The 18,811-nt window shown below is 44.4% G+C and overlaps 1 protein-coding gene across 1 annotated transcript in view; it reads right to left on the minus strand.

Annotated features, from left to right (window-relative positions):
• The window catches only part of T265_04832 (hypothetical protein), a gene marked incomplete at both ends in the record, with an annotated part of 20,481 nt that extends 5,256 nt beyond the window's left edge, over positions 1 to 15,225 (minus strand). Inside the window, 7 exons of the mRNA XM_009169678.1 lie at positions 2,713 to 3,000; positions 3,837 to 3,996; positions 4,050 to 4,299; positions 4,725 to 5,003; positions 14,898 to 14,981; positions 15,019 to 15,130; positions 15,174 to 15,225. Coding sequence (XP_009167942.1) covers positions 2,713 to 3,000; positions 3,837 to 3,996; positions 4,050 to 4,299; positions 4,725 to 5,003; positions 14,898 to 14,981; positions 15,019 to 15,130; positions 15,174 to 15,225 — 1,225 coding nt within the window. The remainder of the gene's footprint in view (positions 1 to 2,712; positions 3,001 to 3,836; positions 3,997 to 4,049; positions 4,300 to 4,724; positions 5,004 to 14,897; positions 14,982 to 15,018; positions 15,131 to 15,173) is intronic.
• Between the last annotated feature and the right edge of the window lie 3,586 nt (positions 15,226 to 18,811).

Genomic DNA, 18,811 nt, shown 5'->3' on the forward strand with positions numbered 1-18,811 from the left:
GATGATGATGATGATGATTCGGATGATGATGATGACGATGATGATGCTGATGATGATGATGATGATGATTCGGATGATGATGAGGAGGAGGATGATGATGATTCGGATGATGATGATGATGATGGTAAGTCTAAGGAGAATGAAATCATGTACCTTGTGAGAACAAGGACCTGGATAAAAATGTCTGAACGGGCGACAACAAAAACATAGCTACAGCACATAAACAGTGCCCTCGTGCGTCTTTGAAAACAGAACAAGTTCCTGGACCGATACGATCCATACTAGACCTCTTTCTTGATTATCGTGAAGGATGGATTTTATTAAAGTCGTCAGCTTTTTGGATAGAGTATTGTTACGTGACTGGAATTTGTCATCGATCGAATGTTAGTCCCGTGTGAATTGAATGCGAAGTTTTAAAAGACAGACAGCACTGACTGATTATTCGAGAGACGAATGTATTTATCTCATTTTCCGCTTTACCAAGCCAGGCAAAATCATTTTCACAGACATGGACATCAGCGCTGACAATGATGCTTGAATGCCGTACAGACAAATCGCTTGTTTACTGTACTTAAAGCTTTGAGGTGGGAATAGAAGAGACCTGGTGCTTTCGTGGAGGTATCCACACCTTTAAGTACTCATTTGGAAAGTCTGGAGAGAAACTGATGGTACGAACGTCGCTGACATCGACCAGTGGCCATTTCTTGCCAAGTCTTCAGTCCAGCGCAAGTAGGGAGCCAATCCGGAGACCGTCATTACCCGCCTAAGCCCTTCCTAATCCTTTAACTTCATTCTACCAAGTTATACTTTGTTTAGCCCTCAGTCTGCGCCTTTCTGAAGCAGGTAGTCCTGTTAAATGATGTTTTAGTTTGCGCCGTGACTGAGTTACCTGAGTTACCTGTCGTACAACCAAATACCCGTTTTCTTATCGCTTCGTTACGAATTCAATGACACCATCCGACGCCAGCAAATCCTTTGGGGCATCGATGGTCACATTCTCTGTCCTCGGAGGTCATGTCTTGCAAACACAACAATACAGCCCCTAATCTGGTCAGGGTGTGGCTACGGTTAATTGATATTCGATGGAGCATTTGGGTTGAACGATGGGTATCTCTTGTTGAAAAGTTTAAACAGCTGGGCACGTGACCTTGGAACTCTTTCAGCAGTGGTTGATACCCGATAAGCAACAACCAATGGCACAACGTTTCAGATGAACTTGGTAGATATCATTAAGCTCATCAAATAACTCAAGAAGTTTGCGAACATCGGCAATAACAGCAGAACTCAGAATGAGTTTAGATTGGAACTGACCTCGCTTTGAGCGGTTCGCTTTACGTCCAAAAGTTTCTTTTGCCTGCATGAGTGGTCGTTCTGTCGAGCCTAAGGTATTCATATGATACAAAATAGAGGTTCCAGTTTCTCACATCTATAGCGGAATTTCGTGTGTCCCCAATTTTGAACTTACCGAGTTCCAAATTTCTCAGTTCGGTTTCTGGTGAAACCTGTCACCTCTAACCGAAATTTTTTCATTTCTATCCATTTAAAGTGGCGGTTTGATGGAATACCCATTTGGTCAAGGGTAGTAGTTTGTATAGAGGCCACTTTGAAGGTATCCAGGATTTTAGGGCCGTTCCGCCTGATCAGTGCACTTTTAGGCAGCAGTGACCATCTTCCGAGGAGACTGAAAGAATCGTTCAGCTGTAGCACCCTTTCGGTGCTTAACTGTCATGCCACCCGAAGGTTGCACGAGGGCTGGGATACTGTCAGGTCGCCCAAGCCTAGACAGGGGAAGTCGAGAGGCAGAGGTCGGGTTAGAACAACGGACCTTCCGGTCAGCAAATTCGCACTCTAACCATTTGGGCCATCTCGACCCTCCGAGGAGAGACTAGCTCACATTGGAGAGCAAGCGGATTCTTCCGCCATTAAAGCACCTTTTTATTTTGTTTTATACCTAATCAACTTGGTGTCTAGTTCGGATGTGATCCTGAAGGATATATTGCTGTCTGGTGGCGCAGTAACTTGGGTCAATGGAGGTCAAATGGATCATATGACGAACCCGCTTTGATATTGGCCTCAAACAACGTAATCCACGAGCACAGAGCGCCAACCAAACAAAACCATGTAATACCTCCAGAGGAATGTGCGTAGACAAATTCCAAGTAGAATCTGCGGTCGGTTATTCACACCGCATTCATGTGTTTCTCCGTCACTGAACAGTTTACTAACATACTTGAAAAAGTAGTAAGGGGTGAAGATGAAATTCGACATCAGATGGCGCTTTTCGAAATGCTAGTAGTTTATGAACAAGATAGCGCCTTTCAAAATGTCAGTAGTCTATAAACATTAGGCTTTCGAGTAATCTGGATAAGGATGGTTAGTAAGATGGAAAAGTTTAAGTGCTGCTTTCCATGGTTGTGATCCATCCCTGTTTTCTTTCGCTTAATGAACTTGTCAGTCAGACTTAGTTTGTGAATGCTCACCAGTCTCTTCTTGTGCGTGAGCACCAAGTTAAACATGATTGGGACCGAACACACATGAGCGATGGAGATGATGCCTGGAGGCTCTACCGACCCTCGCGTTTGTAATAGTCTTCAGTGATACCTCAGGGTGATCTCAATTATCGCGCCAACTAAAACATGAACAGATCGACAAAATCACAGATGTAGGGCTCGTTTTAGTGTCCTATCAATAGCACTTTAAACGGCACTTTACCATTACTGGTGAAACAAAGAAGGCCTTCGCTTCGGAGTTGGTCCACTCTGGTCTGCAGTTCGTCCACTATTGAACCATCCCTGTTCTCCTGCGACTGCAACGTGGCCAGTGGTACCTCGGGCAGTTCCCGGGCCAGACGCACCAGCTCCTCCACACTCAACTGGCCAGTTGCTCGTGCCAACCGCAACTGGGCACCAAGCGCGGGCTGCACACCTTCGACGAACTGATCCGACAGCAACTGGTGTCGAGCACTCCGTCCAGCGTCGGCAAAGCGCGATCCAACAACTGCTGCAGGCCGGCGAGGGGCGCGGCCCGGGCAGACATTTGGGCCATCTCGACCCTCCGAGGAGAGACTAGCTCACATTGGAGAGCAAGCGGATTCTTCCGCCATTAAAGCACCTTTTTATTTTGTTTTATACCTAATCAACTTGGTGTCTAGTTCGGATGTGATCCTGAAGGATATATTGCTGTCTGGTGGCGCAGTAACTTGGGTCAATGGAGGTCAAATGGATGATACGACGAACCCGCTTTGATATTGGCCTCAAACAACGTAATCCACGAGCACAGAGCGCCAACCAAACAAGACCATATAATACCTTCAGAGGAGTGTGCATAGACGAATTCCAAGTCGAATCTGTGGTCGGTTATTCAGACCGCATTCATGTGTGTCTCCTTCACGGAACAGTTTACTAACACACTTGAAAAAGTAGCAAGGAATGAAGACATCAGATAGCGCCTTTCAAAATGTCAGTAGTCTATAAACATTAGGCTTTGGAGTAATCTGGATAAGGATGGTTAGTAAGATGGAAAAGTTTAAGTGCTGCTTTCCATGGTTGTGATCCATCCCTGTTTTCTTTCGCTTAATGAACTTGTTTAGTTTGTGAATGCTCACCAGTCTCTTCTTGTGCGTGAGCACCAAGTTAAACATGATTGGGACCGAACACACATGAGCGATGGAGATGATGCCTGGAGGCTCTACCGACCCTCGCGTTTGTAACAGTCTTCAGTGATACCTCAGGGTGATCTCAATTATCGCGCCAACTAAAACATGAACAGATCGACAAAATCACAGATGTAGGGCTCGTTTTAGTGTCCTATCAATAGCACTTTAAACGGCACTTTACCATTACTGGTGAAACAAAGAAGGCCTTCGCTTCGGAGTTGGTCCACTCTGGTCTGCAGTTCGTCCACTATTGAACCATCCCTGTTCTCCTGCGACTGCAACGTGGCCAGTGGTACCTCGGGCAGTTCCCGGGCCAGACGCACCAGCTCCTCCACACTCAACTGGCCAGTTGCTCCCGCCAGCCGCAATTAGGCATCAAGCGCCGGCTACATACCTTCGACGAACTGGACGGAGAGCAACTGGTGGCGCAACACTCCGTCCAGTTCCGGCAAGCGCGATCCAACGACTGCTGCAGGCCGGCAAAGAACACGGTCGGGTCAGATCCAGGCACCATCCTGGCTGTCATGAACCGCCTCATAGCCTCCTGGCGGTCGGCCAGCCTGTCGAACTCCACCGCAAGGACTTCCTTCGCGGCAGCCCAGTCAATCTTCCGAGGGCCTCTTCTGGCCGCCTTCGCCTGGCCCCTGAGGAGGGTCTTCGGCGCCGCCAACTCACCCCGGTCGGTATCCAGTCCAACAGCCTCCGCAACCTCCTCAAAGTCCTCCAGGAAGGTCCGAACATCCCCATTCTCAGAGGGTTGTGGTCACGGGATCTTCATCCTTATCCTGGTCACGGTACCAAATGAAAGGAAGAAGGCCTTCACTGCGAAGTTGGTCCACTCTGGTCTGCAGTTTCTCCACTGGTGGACCATCCCTCTTCTCCTGCGACTGTAACGTGGCCAGTGGTACCTCGGGCAGTTCTCGGGCCAGACGCACCACTGGTAGTTATCTATCCTGGTTGCAATTCACCTACATATGTATTCGTTTGTCAAAACTTAAAGAAACAATATTTTTGGCCTCCCATTACTTTACTCAACGCCCCAATAAAAATGTAAACAAACGACCCAAACCTACCATATATTATCTGCTCGAAAGCCTCATCAACGTTGGTCGAATCGAGGGCCGAAGTTTCGATGAAGAACAACCGCTCTCGTCTGGCAAATTCTTTGGCATCGTCTACGGACACGTTACGAAGAAACCTGAGGTCACATTTGTTGCCCACGAGCATCACCACGATCTCCGGATCCGCATGTTCGCGTAACTCATGCAGCCACTGCATCACATTCTCAAACGTTTGTGCTTTTGAAATATCGTAAACTACCAAAGCACCGAGAGCACCACGATAGTAACTGTAAGACAAGTTGGTAATGAAGACGTTAGTATTCAGATGTGAATGAAACTAAGCTCTCGTCCTGTGTGGTTGAAAGTGAAGACAATTCCATCGTAATAAGGTTGAGTTTGTAGACCACAAAACTCAGCGCTGCTCTGGTTTGGTGATCCAAACGGCTGACTGAATCTGTCGGAAAACGTGGATGGCGCATTCAAAGCGCCCAGGAAACCATGGAATGTTATGACCGCTTAGTGATGGACGAGTCTTGGAAGGAGGAGATCCCTGTTGAATATCATCAAATCTCCTTACCTCACTACCAGTAAATAAGCGGCTCAGAGGAAGAATGATTACACAAGATGAGTTGAACTTTTCATAAAGAAAATTACTCACAAGGTTGTTGGAACCTCCTCAGCAGCTCACTACTGGTTTCGCCCTCCTTGAGGCTCATCAGGTAGGAACAGTTTCCGGGAGGGATGAAAACAGTCGTGGGCTCTCAGAGAGTACTCAGCAACATTGTGAATAGCTTCCTTAAGAAGATATACTTCTATGCATGGAATACTTTATTAACTGAAACAAGAGATGGCCTTTGTTCTGGACATCCACTTTAAGAATACCATGAACGACGAATTCGATCGTCTCCTGTGAAAACACAGTGTAGCTGATGAGTTAAACTTCCTTCTGGGAAGTCACTCGAGGAGCAAGTCGACGTAACCACGTGATCCAGCTTTCGTGTTTGAGGGATGACGTCCGCTATATCCTCTATACGTTAGAGCGATTCATCCCGCTAATAAGCTACTCATGGTCCAACGACAAGGTGTTTAACCCCTAGCCCGAAGTTTGCAGGTTAGGAAATCTCTGAGTCTCGTCAGATGCGCACTGCTGATGATTTCCGATACGCATGAAGCAGCCTTTCAGCATACATTGGCTTCAATGGCGGGATCTTAAAAAACAACGAATAGACCGTCAGGAAGAACACGACTGTGTGAATGACAACCAGAATAGGAGGCTGATACCGACAAAGGAAAAGAACTAATAATCCCTTTTAAAATCGTCAGAACATCCTACTTTAGTGACTCCCCACTGCGTTGGTTACTGGTAGGTTATTTCTGAAGCAGAGTACATAGCCACAGGAAAGACATTTTGAATGGACAAGCGAGTTGCCTCAATCGATTTCCGGTTGCTGCATGAAATCAGTTTAGGGGGAATCTCTTTCTGTAGGACTTAATTGGACACCGTCCATGGACGGTTATCACTAGGCTGGACAACTGGCTGGCTGTTACTTTACTGCCAGCCGCTCCCATCTTGGCCGATAATACTATTAGACTATTTACCTTGTTGACGTATACAACATCAACGATTGCCCACCATCTAGCCAGTCATTGTTTTAAGATGGTAACCAGGTATACATAAATTTCTTGTGGAACTGGGACCAAAGTTTTCCCCGCTTACGAAAATAGGTGAGGAGAGTTGATAGGAACCTGTGCACTACGAAGCCATCTGACCGCATGTCGGCACTATTTTCTGACTTCACTTGGGGGAGTTTAGAAAAATCAAATCTCGTAATAATAGGGGATAAAACGAGTAATAAAGGTCAGTCAGCTGTATATAAAAGTTCTGTTTATGCTACTTACACACTCATCTGCATATCAATTTGGTTTTGACTAACCCACAACCCAGCTGTATCTCTTGTTTATAATGTCCTTAATCAAATATTTATTCTGTTCACTCCGTTTACTCACGTAAACAAACTATGAAATCGGGGATTACGAGCAGACCAAAGCATTGGGAATCTGAAGGATTCAACCGGAAAGTGTTTAGCTGCAAACGCCGGTCAAGATCATGTTGCTACCGGTTGAGAGAGTGTGTGTGCGATCACAAAACGCTTGGGTGCTGTCGGTGCTACTCGTCTTCCAGGATGGGGACCGCGTGATCCTCACTGTGCCTGGTTGGAGATCCTACAAGATATGGCTGCCAACCGATGTCAGTGGCGTTCTTGCTGTCGGTTTCTATCCAGATCGCTTGAGTGAGTGTCTGGAGGTATAGGTACCTCGGAATGATTGTGGTTGGCTAGCATTAAGTCCCTTCCCCGTCCACATTTACTCTTTTCTTTACAATAAGGCTTTCAACTAAATCATGGTTGTACGGCAGTGAAGCATCGGCGTTGAACACTGATGTCATGCTGTCGATGATGATGGTGATTACTATTATTAGTAAAAAAGTATTTGTGTACCTCTGATAAATGCGATTTTGCGTCTAGGCTTCGGAGGTTGATTTTCATTGACTGGTGATCAGCCAAACGGCCTAAAGATCAAGTCGTGTGTTTCAGCACTGCAGAACCCGATGAATGAGTCAGCCATGCGAAATTTCTCATCGAGTTTCTATAAACTTCTGCGACAGGGCTGTGTTGACATGCGAGATTAGACGAATATATATGAATACGCTTCACATTCGTAACTCAGGATTGGGATTCTTGACAACAGACCTGCAAGTTAATCATCATCTGCGCGTATACACCCCAAAGTCCCGCGTACTCTTTGTTTTGTAACAATTTAAACACGAGGTATCGATCATAGGAGAAGGGTCCGGTCATGTGATGAAGTAAAAATTGGAATGAGCGACTGTGCGTGTGCTTGACACACTGGTAGTTTCTTGTTAGATTTCAGTTACTCGCTACATCTGTGGACGTCACGTTACGGAGCGTAGACAAGCTAAGTGCTAATAAATCGTATGCTTTCTTGCGAAGCGATGTTAGCTGTGCTTCTGAAGTGTGCAATCATTACATAATGCCAAGCACATGATGACTCGATTGTCAGTCATTTTCATACGTACACTATTGGCACACACCTAATATGTACGTGAGTCGATGCTGTCTTTGATCGTTTCTCAGTCTCCGATTGTAATTATGTTTCAAAAAGTGCGTAGGTGGAGGGCCGAGTCGATCCGCCGTACAGATGAGCGTAAGCAACGGAAAGCTAGTTCCGGACGTGTCTTTAACGGCCACCATCGTCATGTCAAGAATACACAAGAAAATCAAACGGTACAGTTTTCAACAGTCGCTGTTTCTAGACTGGCACCATCGGTCGTCCTCGAAAACCGCGGAAGTACGCAACGATCATCATCATCATCATCATCGACAGCATGACATCAGTATTCAACATCGATGTTTCACTGCCGTACAACCATGATTTAGTTGAAAGCCTTATTGTAGAGAAAAGAGTAAAGGTGGACGGGGAAGGGACTTAGTGCTAGCTAACCACAATCACTCCGAGGTGCCTATACCTCCAGACATTCACTCAGGCGATCTGGATAGAAACCGACAGCAGCCATATCTTGTAGGATCTCCAACCAGGCACAGTGAGGATCACGCAGTCCCATCCTGGAATGCGAGTAGCACCGACAGCACCTAAGCGTTTCGTGATATCCTTCATACTCCTTTGACAAGTTTACGCCACTCTTAGTTGGGCATGGAAAACAGCACTCTCTTCGGCAAACGATGGTTTGGCGTACGCAGCGATGGCGTTCGAACAACCTTTGAATACTCCCCACAGTGAGCCCGTCGACAAACTCTGAGTGCGTATGACAACATACGGGTCCAGTTAGGCTAGTTTACACAACCTCTCCCAACAATCTCTCGTTCACGGTTTCGTCTTCCAGCAAGGTCCATTCAAGCTTTTGCGAAATTACGGCTTTAATTTTTGCTTACTGTTAAGGAATATAATTTTCCAACCCTTCATTTGTCCTTCATGAAAGAAGGGTAGTGAGAGCAACCAGCGTATCATCTTAGAGTAATCCATAGTGTCAGGAAGTTGACAGTTTTCTTCTCAGTTACCATGGGAAAACAGAAAAGATTTGCTCCACAGTCAATTGCTGGGGCTCTGAAAATGGCTGTACCCCGGCCTTCTAGCTTGGACCCGCGAGCTTTGTCGAGTTACTAGAAACGTGGAGATTTATGTGTCAGATTGATGAGCCTTGTTCAACCCGATGGATTTCTACAGAAACGCTTGGAAGAGTTGAGAAATGGGCAGCACAACGTTTAAAGCCAGAGACGGGGCGCAGTCTATGGGATACACCACGAGAAGCGTCTCGTGCTCAGTTTGCTATGGCATATCAAGTCGACTGCGGACTGTAACAGAAGAAAAACAAACCAAATTTCAGCTGAATCGCCTAAATGTTTTCGTTTTGAGCAAGGACATTATTCTCAATGAAATACACTAATTTGAATATCGATCTGGCTTTCTTGGGAGACCTAACTGAATCTCTCGTTTACGATACTCTTCGAAAGCTTTCGGCTACCTTATGAGTTGTGCGTTACTATGAAATATCATTTTCAGTTTGCGGTGGAAATAAGATAATGAGCAAAAACACATTTACCAATGTCTGGACCAGTCGATGCATCACTGTACAAAAATTCCCGTTTATGTCTGGTTCCCTAACAGCCCCCGAGTTCCTCTTACTCTCGGAGGCTACGGAGATTTTTAAATCCTAAACGAGACTAACTTCTGAATGGTTCATAGTTGGAAAACAGAAATGAACTAACGCCCAAAGGCTGATATACATTATATATTATTATATTATTATTATATTATTATCGTATATATTATATTCTATTGTTGAGGGTGCTGTCAGACGCTGTCCAGATTTGCAACTTTAGGTGACTTCATTTGTTGGTACTTTCCTTCACTGTGTTTTTTCATCATCATTATTGTCAGCTGTAAGAACCGCATACTGGTCGTACAGTGATTGTAGGTGCCACAGTTTTGTTCACCGAAACCGATTCGGGAAAGGGGTCGGGTAGGTAGCTGCGCATTGGAGGCGGGAGCTGATAAATTGGTGCGTAAATACAGTACTGTAGGCGGACTGGTAAGTGGGAGGATTGGGAAGTGGAGCTCTGCATTGAAGGCAATAGTTTGGATGCATGCGCGATTGGACAGTGTCTAACCACTGATATGGCCCGTCTCGGGATCCTCGCCCAGGAAGATGGCGATGACAAGTGCAGCTGATTTGTGAGGCACATTGACGCTGTCGCCTGTCGTAATGATGACCATTTTGCAGAAGAAAACCCATATTCAAAGGCGAAAATTCCTCACACAACTGGAAAAATCCCGCTACTTTTTCCATGACTATGTCTTTTATCACTAATTACTTTTAGCTGCCCATTTTCAGCAAAAAATTGAGGAAAAGATGCCAAAAGCATGCGAAGTATCAACAAATCTAGCTCACTTCCAATTCGTAGTGACGCAGGTAAGGAGGCAATAAACCTCTCACCTAGCAGAGGGCGGTAAAACCTTCCAGGATTGAGGAGTCCTCGAACTCTTCGTTTGTACACTCAAAGACGTTGCAAAATATGGCTGTTAATTCTTGTTAGTGGGGCTGTTGTTGTCGGTTTCTATTTCGACTGCCCTAATAAGTCTCGAGATGTAGGTAATTCAGAATGATTGTGGTAGAATATCGTTAAGTTCCCTTCCCCAGCCCTTGTGTTGTTTTCTCCACAGTAAGGCTTTCAGATGAGTCGTGGTTATACGGCAGCGAAGCACCAGTGTTGAACCCTGATGTCGTGCTGTCGATGGTGATGATGATGATGATGACAGCCCGCAGGTATTTTTCCACAGTACAGTATTCGCAATCTGTCTCAACAGAATTTTGGATGACCATCACTCAAGTAAGATCAGTTCGTGTTTGGATGGTAGCGATACGGTTGCACTGCATTTCAGATCTGAACTAAGCCGATTGTATAAATATGTTTTCTTGCGTTGCCCGAATGTTGTAACTGAATATTACGAGATGAGACCAAAAGTTACTTCCGAGCTTTCGTGATGCACTGATGCTGAAAATTCGTCGACAGTTCATGACCGGTTTCTGCGCAAAGTCCATCTCGAAAGAGGCATCCTCGAAAGTTTTTCGGAATGTTCTCCCGTGCAACACGGTCGAAAACCCGCGTTAAATCTTTCATGCTTAATTTATAGCGGAGGTGTAACTTCAGTCTGTTCGTCGATTTCCTTTTGAACGCCCGTTTTTTACGTGAGATCGTTGAAATGTGGGACATTCTGTTATAATGTCACAAACGAGACTAAAAATTTGCTAACATTTGTTGATTGCGGAACTTTTTTGTGGAATTTCTCTCAGTTTGTGCTTGTTGCGTTGTGTCATCCATGACTAATTTAGGAGAAACGTAAAGCCCCAAGGTGCGCTGATATCGTCTATCTACTGGAATTTTGTTGTCATTAGAAACTATTTGGAGAAGGACAGTGATACCTGTAAACGGATATTTAGGCCACTGAGAGAAAGTTGCATCAGTGAGCGTCAACAAAAGGGAGGACAAATGAGACAACTAGACTAGATTAGCGAATATACACTCGTTTGCAAACTAATTTGGTTTTTCGAGAGACTCAACTGGAACATCACAAACGAGAGATTCAGCTGGGTTCCAGGTGAGTCTCTCAGAAAACCAAATTAGTTTGCAAATGAGGTGCATATTCCTAGTCCTCTTCAAGAATATGTGATAGAGGTCACGTTTAAGGTGACGTCTTCAAGTGGTGGGTCAGACGGACCTCGCGGATTGCGCTTCCCGGTCAGACCAAGTTTTTGGATTCAAACAGCATACTGAGCACCAAATAAGCCCCTCTGGAAAAAGGCCACTGTTCTTGCGGGTACCCGGTCATCCTCACTCATTATGCTATCAATCATAGAGTGGCCGAAACATCGCATTCTCTCAGTTTCTCTCAGGGGAATAAGCTCATAAATTTTCTATTCTTTTGATGAAAAAGATTTAGGACAAATCCAAAAAGCCCTGAAATTGGCGATAACTTGGAGGTATCCTGTCACGAATGTTCACACGTCACATCGTGTTGGTAACTCTTCACTTGTAGACAAGCCGGTAGTTTACCACATAACGCAGCTGCGTATCGCGATCCCAGAATGTAAATGACTGTGCGGTACACGCTACCTCCAGCTGACTTCAACACAGCGAGTGACCTACTGATGAAGTCCAATGCGCAAACGGTCACGTGATCGCAGGACTTATTCCTAATTAGAATATTCAACTAGAACGGATTCGAAGCGATCGATATATTTTGATATTCGTAAGTCCAGACTTTATCTTGAGCAGGCTTATAGACGAAAAGAGGGGCCAGTCTGTTCTGTTCGCTGGAATCACAAATAGTCAGAAAAAGCTACTTTTCTCACGATGCTGCGTCAAATCCACACAGCGATACCAAGTGAAATGATATCGTTGATTAGCGAATATACACTCATTTGCAAACTAATTTGGGTTTTCGAGAGACTCACCTGGAACCTAGCTGAATCTCTCGTTTGTAAAGTTTTCAGGCAACTGAATGTGCTGCACCAGGCCGCCTCATGTTTCAGTCACTACGATATTCGAGATAGCGCGATATATGTCTATCTTTGCAATGTACTACTCTCGAAAAACCAAATTAGTTTGCGAATAAGTGTATATTCGCTACTTTCGTGCAGTTTGGTTTCAAGTAGAACGTAAGGTTGACGGAAACCCGGGGACTGCGCCTACCTGATGAGCCCCAAAAAGGACAAAACCGGCCGTGGGCTGTCGATGGATTTTCAGTAACCCTATGAGGAGTACATTGTAGATGATATCGTTGATGTTCGACAATGAATGCAGTCTATTCAGCGTGAAATCACATGACGTCGGGATCGCTTCACTTTCCCTGAGGGAACAGACAAATAACCTGTATTCTTTCAGCATTACAACGAGTCATTGGAGCTACTGTTTTATGGCGATTAGACTGGTCCGAAATTTCCACCTTGCGGTATAAGAGAACTTGACTGATATGAAAGCAGTGTTGCGAACTGCCATGTGGAGTTTCGAAGTGGGTCACTCTTGCGAGGAAGACTGGTTTTGTTGCTTCTGTCCTGCACTTCACACCAATCATTGAGGCTTCACTGGGTGCGACGTGGGCATTCTAAGATAATGGACTAACAGACTTGGGGTAGAACTACTCGAGTGGGATGAATCAAGTGAGTTCCCGCTCATATTTTGTTAAATTCCGGCGGCGAACTGTCATTGAATCCTTTCGTTAAAACCATCTACCCTAGTAAAAATACTTTAAAGCACTTTATTGCTGCGTCAACATCAATTTCAAGGTCACAGCAAACCCTCTTTTGGAGTGGCAGCCTTTTTTCTCTCTCACTCAGTTGGAAGACTATCACCCCATCTCCAGATGATAGATCAGCCACTCTAGAAGGACGAGTTTGGTTACGGATCTTTTTTACAGAAAGACACAAAAATAACGGATCTACCGGGTTTACATATTATCATTAAGGAAACTACTCATGAGGTCGCTGAAAACTCTTGGACAGCCCACGATCGGTTTCGCCCTTCCGCTGACCAGATTCTCGTGATCAAACGGTTAAGTTTTCAAACTGATAGCCGGGAGGTCAAGGGCGTCTCGTTAGATGATTTTGATGATGGAGCCGGTGTTTCCTAATGAGGATGCAACAGCAGAACAGTGCTTGCCTGTTTTTTTTCTCAACGTAGCTTGGCTTCATTTACGCGACAAAATCTCCTTGGCAGAATGTTTACATGAAGGAAACTACTCACGAGGTCGCTGAAAACTCTTCGATAGCCCACGACCGGTTTCGGTCTTATTTTGTAATTAATCCGTTCTGTTCGTATCTTCACGTGCTCTCAGAGACCCACGTTTTCTTGCACCCTCACACTGCGTCACAAAAAGTGACCAGTTCTAACATCCATCAGCTTGGCAACATCCTTCATATTTAGTCACATTTTATTTATATTTAGTCACATTCCTAAGATACCACACTAAAATCCCGTTTTTTTAATAGACACGGGACTCGTGAATCCTATATTGCTCCTAGTGCGTGCACAAAGTGGGGAATCGAAACGCCAAACACACGTGTACACTATTTACTATTCCTACAAGTATGCTCAAATTTCTCTGATTTCCAGTGGTAACGGTAGAAACGAGACGTTCATATCCGTGAAACTGACTCCGGTGGTTGAGCAAATTTTAAACCTTTAGAAAAAGACACCTGATTTCTCTGTACCAAGTGTCACTATCCGCACAAACGTAGACAAAATGGCACAGATAATCGTCGGCTGTAGCAACGAATCTAGCTGGCTTGGGTGGTTCGTTGAAAACCTGGCATGCATATTTATTGCGCTGAGATTTGTCACACCTGTAGATAAAATGGTTTAGACCATTTTGAAATGCAGTGACCTGGTGAAAAAATGCTTTCTTGGTTGTTGATTGGATGTCCGTCAACCTGTTTACCAGGCCTGCCTGGAATGCAACTCCTTTTTCGGTACGGAGAACAGCTGAGCAGCCAGTAAACCTATTCACGCCAGAAATACCTCGACACACTACCAGAATATTCTGTTTAGACAGTCGGTTGAAGATTGATTGGAGGCTTTACTCTGAGTTCAGCAGAATGACCAAGGTTTACCAATGACCCCCGGACAATATGAAGAAAGTTGACGACTTCTTGATGGACATTGGAAGACTTATGTACTTTTACCGGGATGAGATCGATACGTCTTTCAGACGTGCTTGTGATTACTCAGAAGAACTTTGTCTGTCTGTATGTACAGAACTTAATCCAAGTAGTATAGTTTCACGCAAATCTATCGACAAAAAATCCCGGGAAGAGTAGTGACCATTTCAATCTGAGTCCGTTTTTCAGTTTGGTACAAAATTTTTCCCTCCTCCATCTGACTTCTCAAGTCGACCGAAAATTTTCGTGACCCTGCACAATGAAGCTAGACAAATTTCTATAATCCGAGTAATGGTTGTTTCAGAGAGGCTGCAGAGGTGATTTGACCTTTCGGATTCCTCGGAAGCCATGTGTACCAATTAAAACTTTCAGTGGTTAGAAAACCAATCGTTTGCACTGATGAGAACCAATGTGAAGATAAACTTACGCAGCAGTTATCGCACGATACCGTTCCTGCCCGGCCGTATCCCATATTTGTGTCTTGATGCATTTGCCCTCACACTTGACGGTTCTATGGAGAGTGGAAATCAACACACAGAATTACTCACTTTGAAGCGAATTCCACTCCAATGGTACTTCGGCTGTCCAAGTTAAATTCGTTTTTAACAAACCGAGACAGCAGATTACTTTTTCCGACGCCAGAATCTCCAACTAGAACGACTGTGAAAGTGCATTTATCGAAGACACACATGGAAATATATACTTTTGAAGAGGTAGTCATACTCCTCATCACCTTTCCTATTTGCCCAGGACATGGTGTGTCTGCGACTGTTGAAACATGCACGCCGGATAGAGTGCGCTCACAAAAGTTCGGCAGTCAAGCTGGAACATAAAGAAAAGAACAAGTGGATGAAGTGATACCAATGAGCGGTGATCATGGGCCTGTCCTTTGAAACCTGCGGGTTTATTTCGAAGTGCTGTACTTTGAAAGGTGACTGGATAACCACATTCAAGCCATACCAGACGGACTATTTGAATATGATTACAAATTAACCTCGAAGTCGATTTCACAGCAAAGATCTGGAACAGGAGGCTAGTGATGTACTTTACAATGATGCGTCATGTAGACTACAACTGAATACCACTGTAACTTATTATTATTGGATAGAAACAGAATATCTTGTGCAGTTTGTGAGATAACACAAACCTGGAAGATCAACCACACGCACACACACACACGTATGGTCACTGCATATATGTATGCAATCTAGCTGGCATAAAATATGCAGAGGGTTCTTCGACTCACCTTCCATATTTGGTTACTCGGAGCGCTTGGTTAAAATACCGTCAAAATGGCAGATATCGCTAAAAATTTAAACTGAATGGATCTTCTCTGCCCTTCGTCCTGGCGACAGTTGAATTTGGCAGTGTAAGCTGAACAACTCAGGTTTACTGAAAATATCTCCGTCGGAATTATGAATGAAGCAACGCTTGTATTTCCCGGAAAAGGAACCTTTTAGGTAACCTAAAGAGGTCTTGAGCTGCAGTGTAGATCTCCATACAGAGTTACTACCCGCCCCACGCCGGGAACTTACACTAAGCAAGCTAATTAAGCTCGGTTGGGCGAGACTCAGTACAGAAAATGGTATTGCGACAAACCTCAGGTTCAACGGGTTGACCTGCATTGTTCGTAATCTAGCACACACGAAAAGGTCGCGGAATTCCAGGAGCTCTGCTACTAATGAAAACTGTCAGATCCAATGTGAAACTGTAAAATCTGTGTATATTTTCCCTCACTACACATTTTAGCACCGGTCTTTGCCTGACAGTCAGTTTTTTCTACAGTATACTGGAAATTAGAGAAGTTATTTTTAAAGTGGAGCTCCACATCCCATCGTTGGATACAAAAATGCTTTTGTATTAACTTGTCACGACATACCGCAAGAGGTTGACAGCTCAGGTAGTAAATCGAACGGTTTCAGTGTTCACTGGGCCTGACAAGTCTGTTGCGAACGCTTCGTCAGTAATCGAAGTGACATCGGTGCTCCAAGTCGACAAGTGAGAGTGTGAGCCATGATCTTCCACACATCTGTGCTAACAATGGGTAGGTGCAAATCACAAGTAGCATGCATACTATTCTGATTTTTAGGGTGCTTGTCGTTGGCAAAACAGGAAGCCGTTTTTACGCGTCCTTCAGCGTACAGCAGAAGAGCCCCAGCTGCATAATACCTGTCCAGATAAGTTCCGGATCAAATCCTGATCAAAAAACGTTTTATCTAATACCAAGGTTGTTTTAGTTTAGTTTTGGGCGTGGTGAAAGCCCGACTTATCGTCCAAGATAGTGAGTCTACGTTCTGCGGCATACTGTCTCAAAATTTCGGCTTACAAGTATAACGCACTACACCCGCTGTACCAACTCACTCGCGTCTCACTACCAACGGTAGATTCCTCTTGTTGAACGGTTTCCTCTATTTCCAGGGTCACATTATTGTCTAAAGCCACCTAACTGATTTAAATAACCCAATTGTAGTTATTCACGACGCAACAGGATGGCATGAGTCAGTTAGTCTTGTGATTGTTTGTTTGAGTGAGTGAGGGAAACTCCCATATCTTCACTTTCATTGATTCAGCAGAAAACACAGACACTGGCCACGTGAGTGACTTCCTGGGATTCACTAAAAACCCTGTCCTGAAATGTCTCAGTGTGTGCATACTATAATGTAGTGACAATTCCATGATATTTTGCATAAACTTGTGGTTAAGCCTTTGAGTAATGGATGTTGGGCAACCAAGGCGCCACATACGAACAATACAGTGTTGTAAACCTCAAAACTCCTACATCAGCCACATATCAACCACAAACGCATTGGCTAAGTGACTCAAGTGGTGCGAAACTGTGGAAAGATTTTTGAGAAAACAAATTGTGCAAATAACCCGTTCAATGATGACCAGTACGTGTGCTTTCAGCAGCACCGCATATGGCCTTGCTGATAGCTAAAGAAAACTGAATTTCCTCTTCTCTCTTTAAAGGCGTTTACAAAATTCCGAGTATGGAAAACCGTGATGAGCCATTCAAGTACGAAACACCTACATTCGGATTCAGAATGACCCGGGACTTGAAGTTTATGTCGGCCATGTTCTCTTCTTTTCACCCAAGGGCTTTTAATACTACATATATATATATGTATATCTAACTAGGCGAAACTTATGGTTGTACAACAGTGAAGCATCAGTGCCAACAGTGATGTTGCTGTCTATGATGATGATGACGGTGATAATGATGACGATGCACCAACGACAGACCAGGAGGTAGTTGGCAAGAATAAAGGGTCCCTTCTTTTACCTAAGCATATGCACGCTCATAAGGCAAGAACTCAAAAGTCCCAGCAATCGCGACCAGACCAAATTGCCTACAATTTTTAGGTTTGCACTTGAACCCCGCGTAATTATCTTATTCCAGATGAAATATAGAGCTAAGCCACCAACAGAACATTCTATTCTTTTGCAGACACACACAGAAGGATCGATTCCGGGTGACCTTCGAGGAGGAGCAAGTTAAGCGTCAAAAAGCATCCAATGCAGCTAGGATATTCAAGTGGCTTTGCAGTTGCTGTAGATCATCCATGACCCTGTCCCTTATAATGAGATCTCTTCAGTATATGCAGTAAAAATTACCGGTGCGTGCTCTACGACAGGTTCGAAAAAGTAAAATAACGATCCGGTTATGGCTTCTGCAAGTACAGAGCCCATAAAACACGAAATTCTTCTTTAATACACTAGATGTATCCGTCCTTACCTTAAACTTATTGCCACATACGACAGATAGTTTGCAGTCTGGGGGCTACTATTGTGCCACTCGGATACTGGTGCTTTTTCTTTTAATGAACTGCCTGTATGTATTCATAGACCGCGTTTGAATCTGCTTCAAACGTTATACAGTGACTTTGTGGTCTTCCGTCAGCATTTTCTGTCCCTGTTTTAAACCTTACAAAAACAATGCGGTGCACTGCTTTGGATTCTGTCACTCCTAGTCCCGATATTTAGAAAAAACTGCTATAAGTTAATAAGATGTTGAGGTGCTATGATAATTCAGCCGTTCTGATTGGTACATGACAACTGACCCCCTGTAAAGGTTGTCTTATTGATCGTAATATACTAAATCGGTAACCTGCTTCAGGACCAAATGTGTGTACTTGGCGCACGGATATTAGGTCTGTTGAGATTCTATGGGGATCTAAATGACGGTGAAGTTAGACAGTCAGAATGACATTTTGGTCACTATGTGTAAGTTTTACTCAAACATCCAAGAGGCCAGTGTCTTTGCAGTCATCACAACTACTACGTGTATACAGCTTCTGAAACTGCGTTGCAAAAACAATGCAAGTTAGGCTCTCCTTGGTT

The sequence above is a fragment of the Opisthorchis viverrini genome (assembly GCF_000715545.1).
Source record: "Opisthorchis viverrini unplaced genomic scaffold opera_v5_85, whole genome shotgun sequence".
In the NCBI taxonomy this organism is placed as follows: domain Eukaryota; kingdom Metazoa; phylum Platyhelminthes; class Trematoda; order Opisthorchiida; family Opisthorchiidae; genus Opisthorchis; species Opisthorchis viverrini.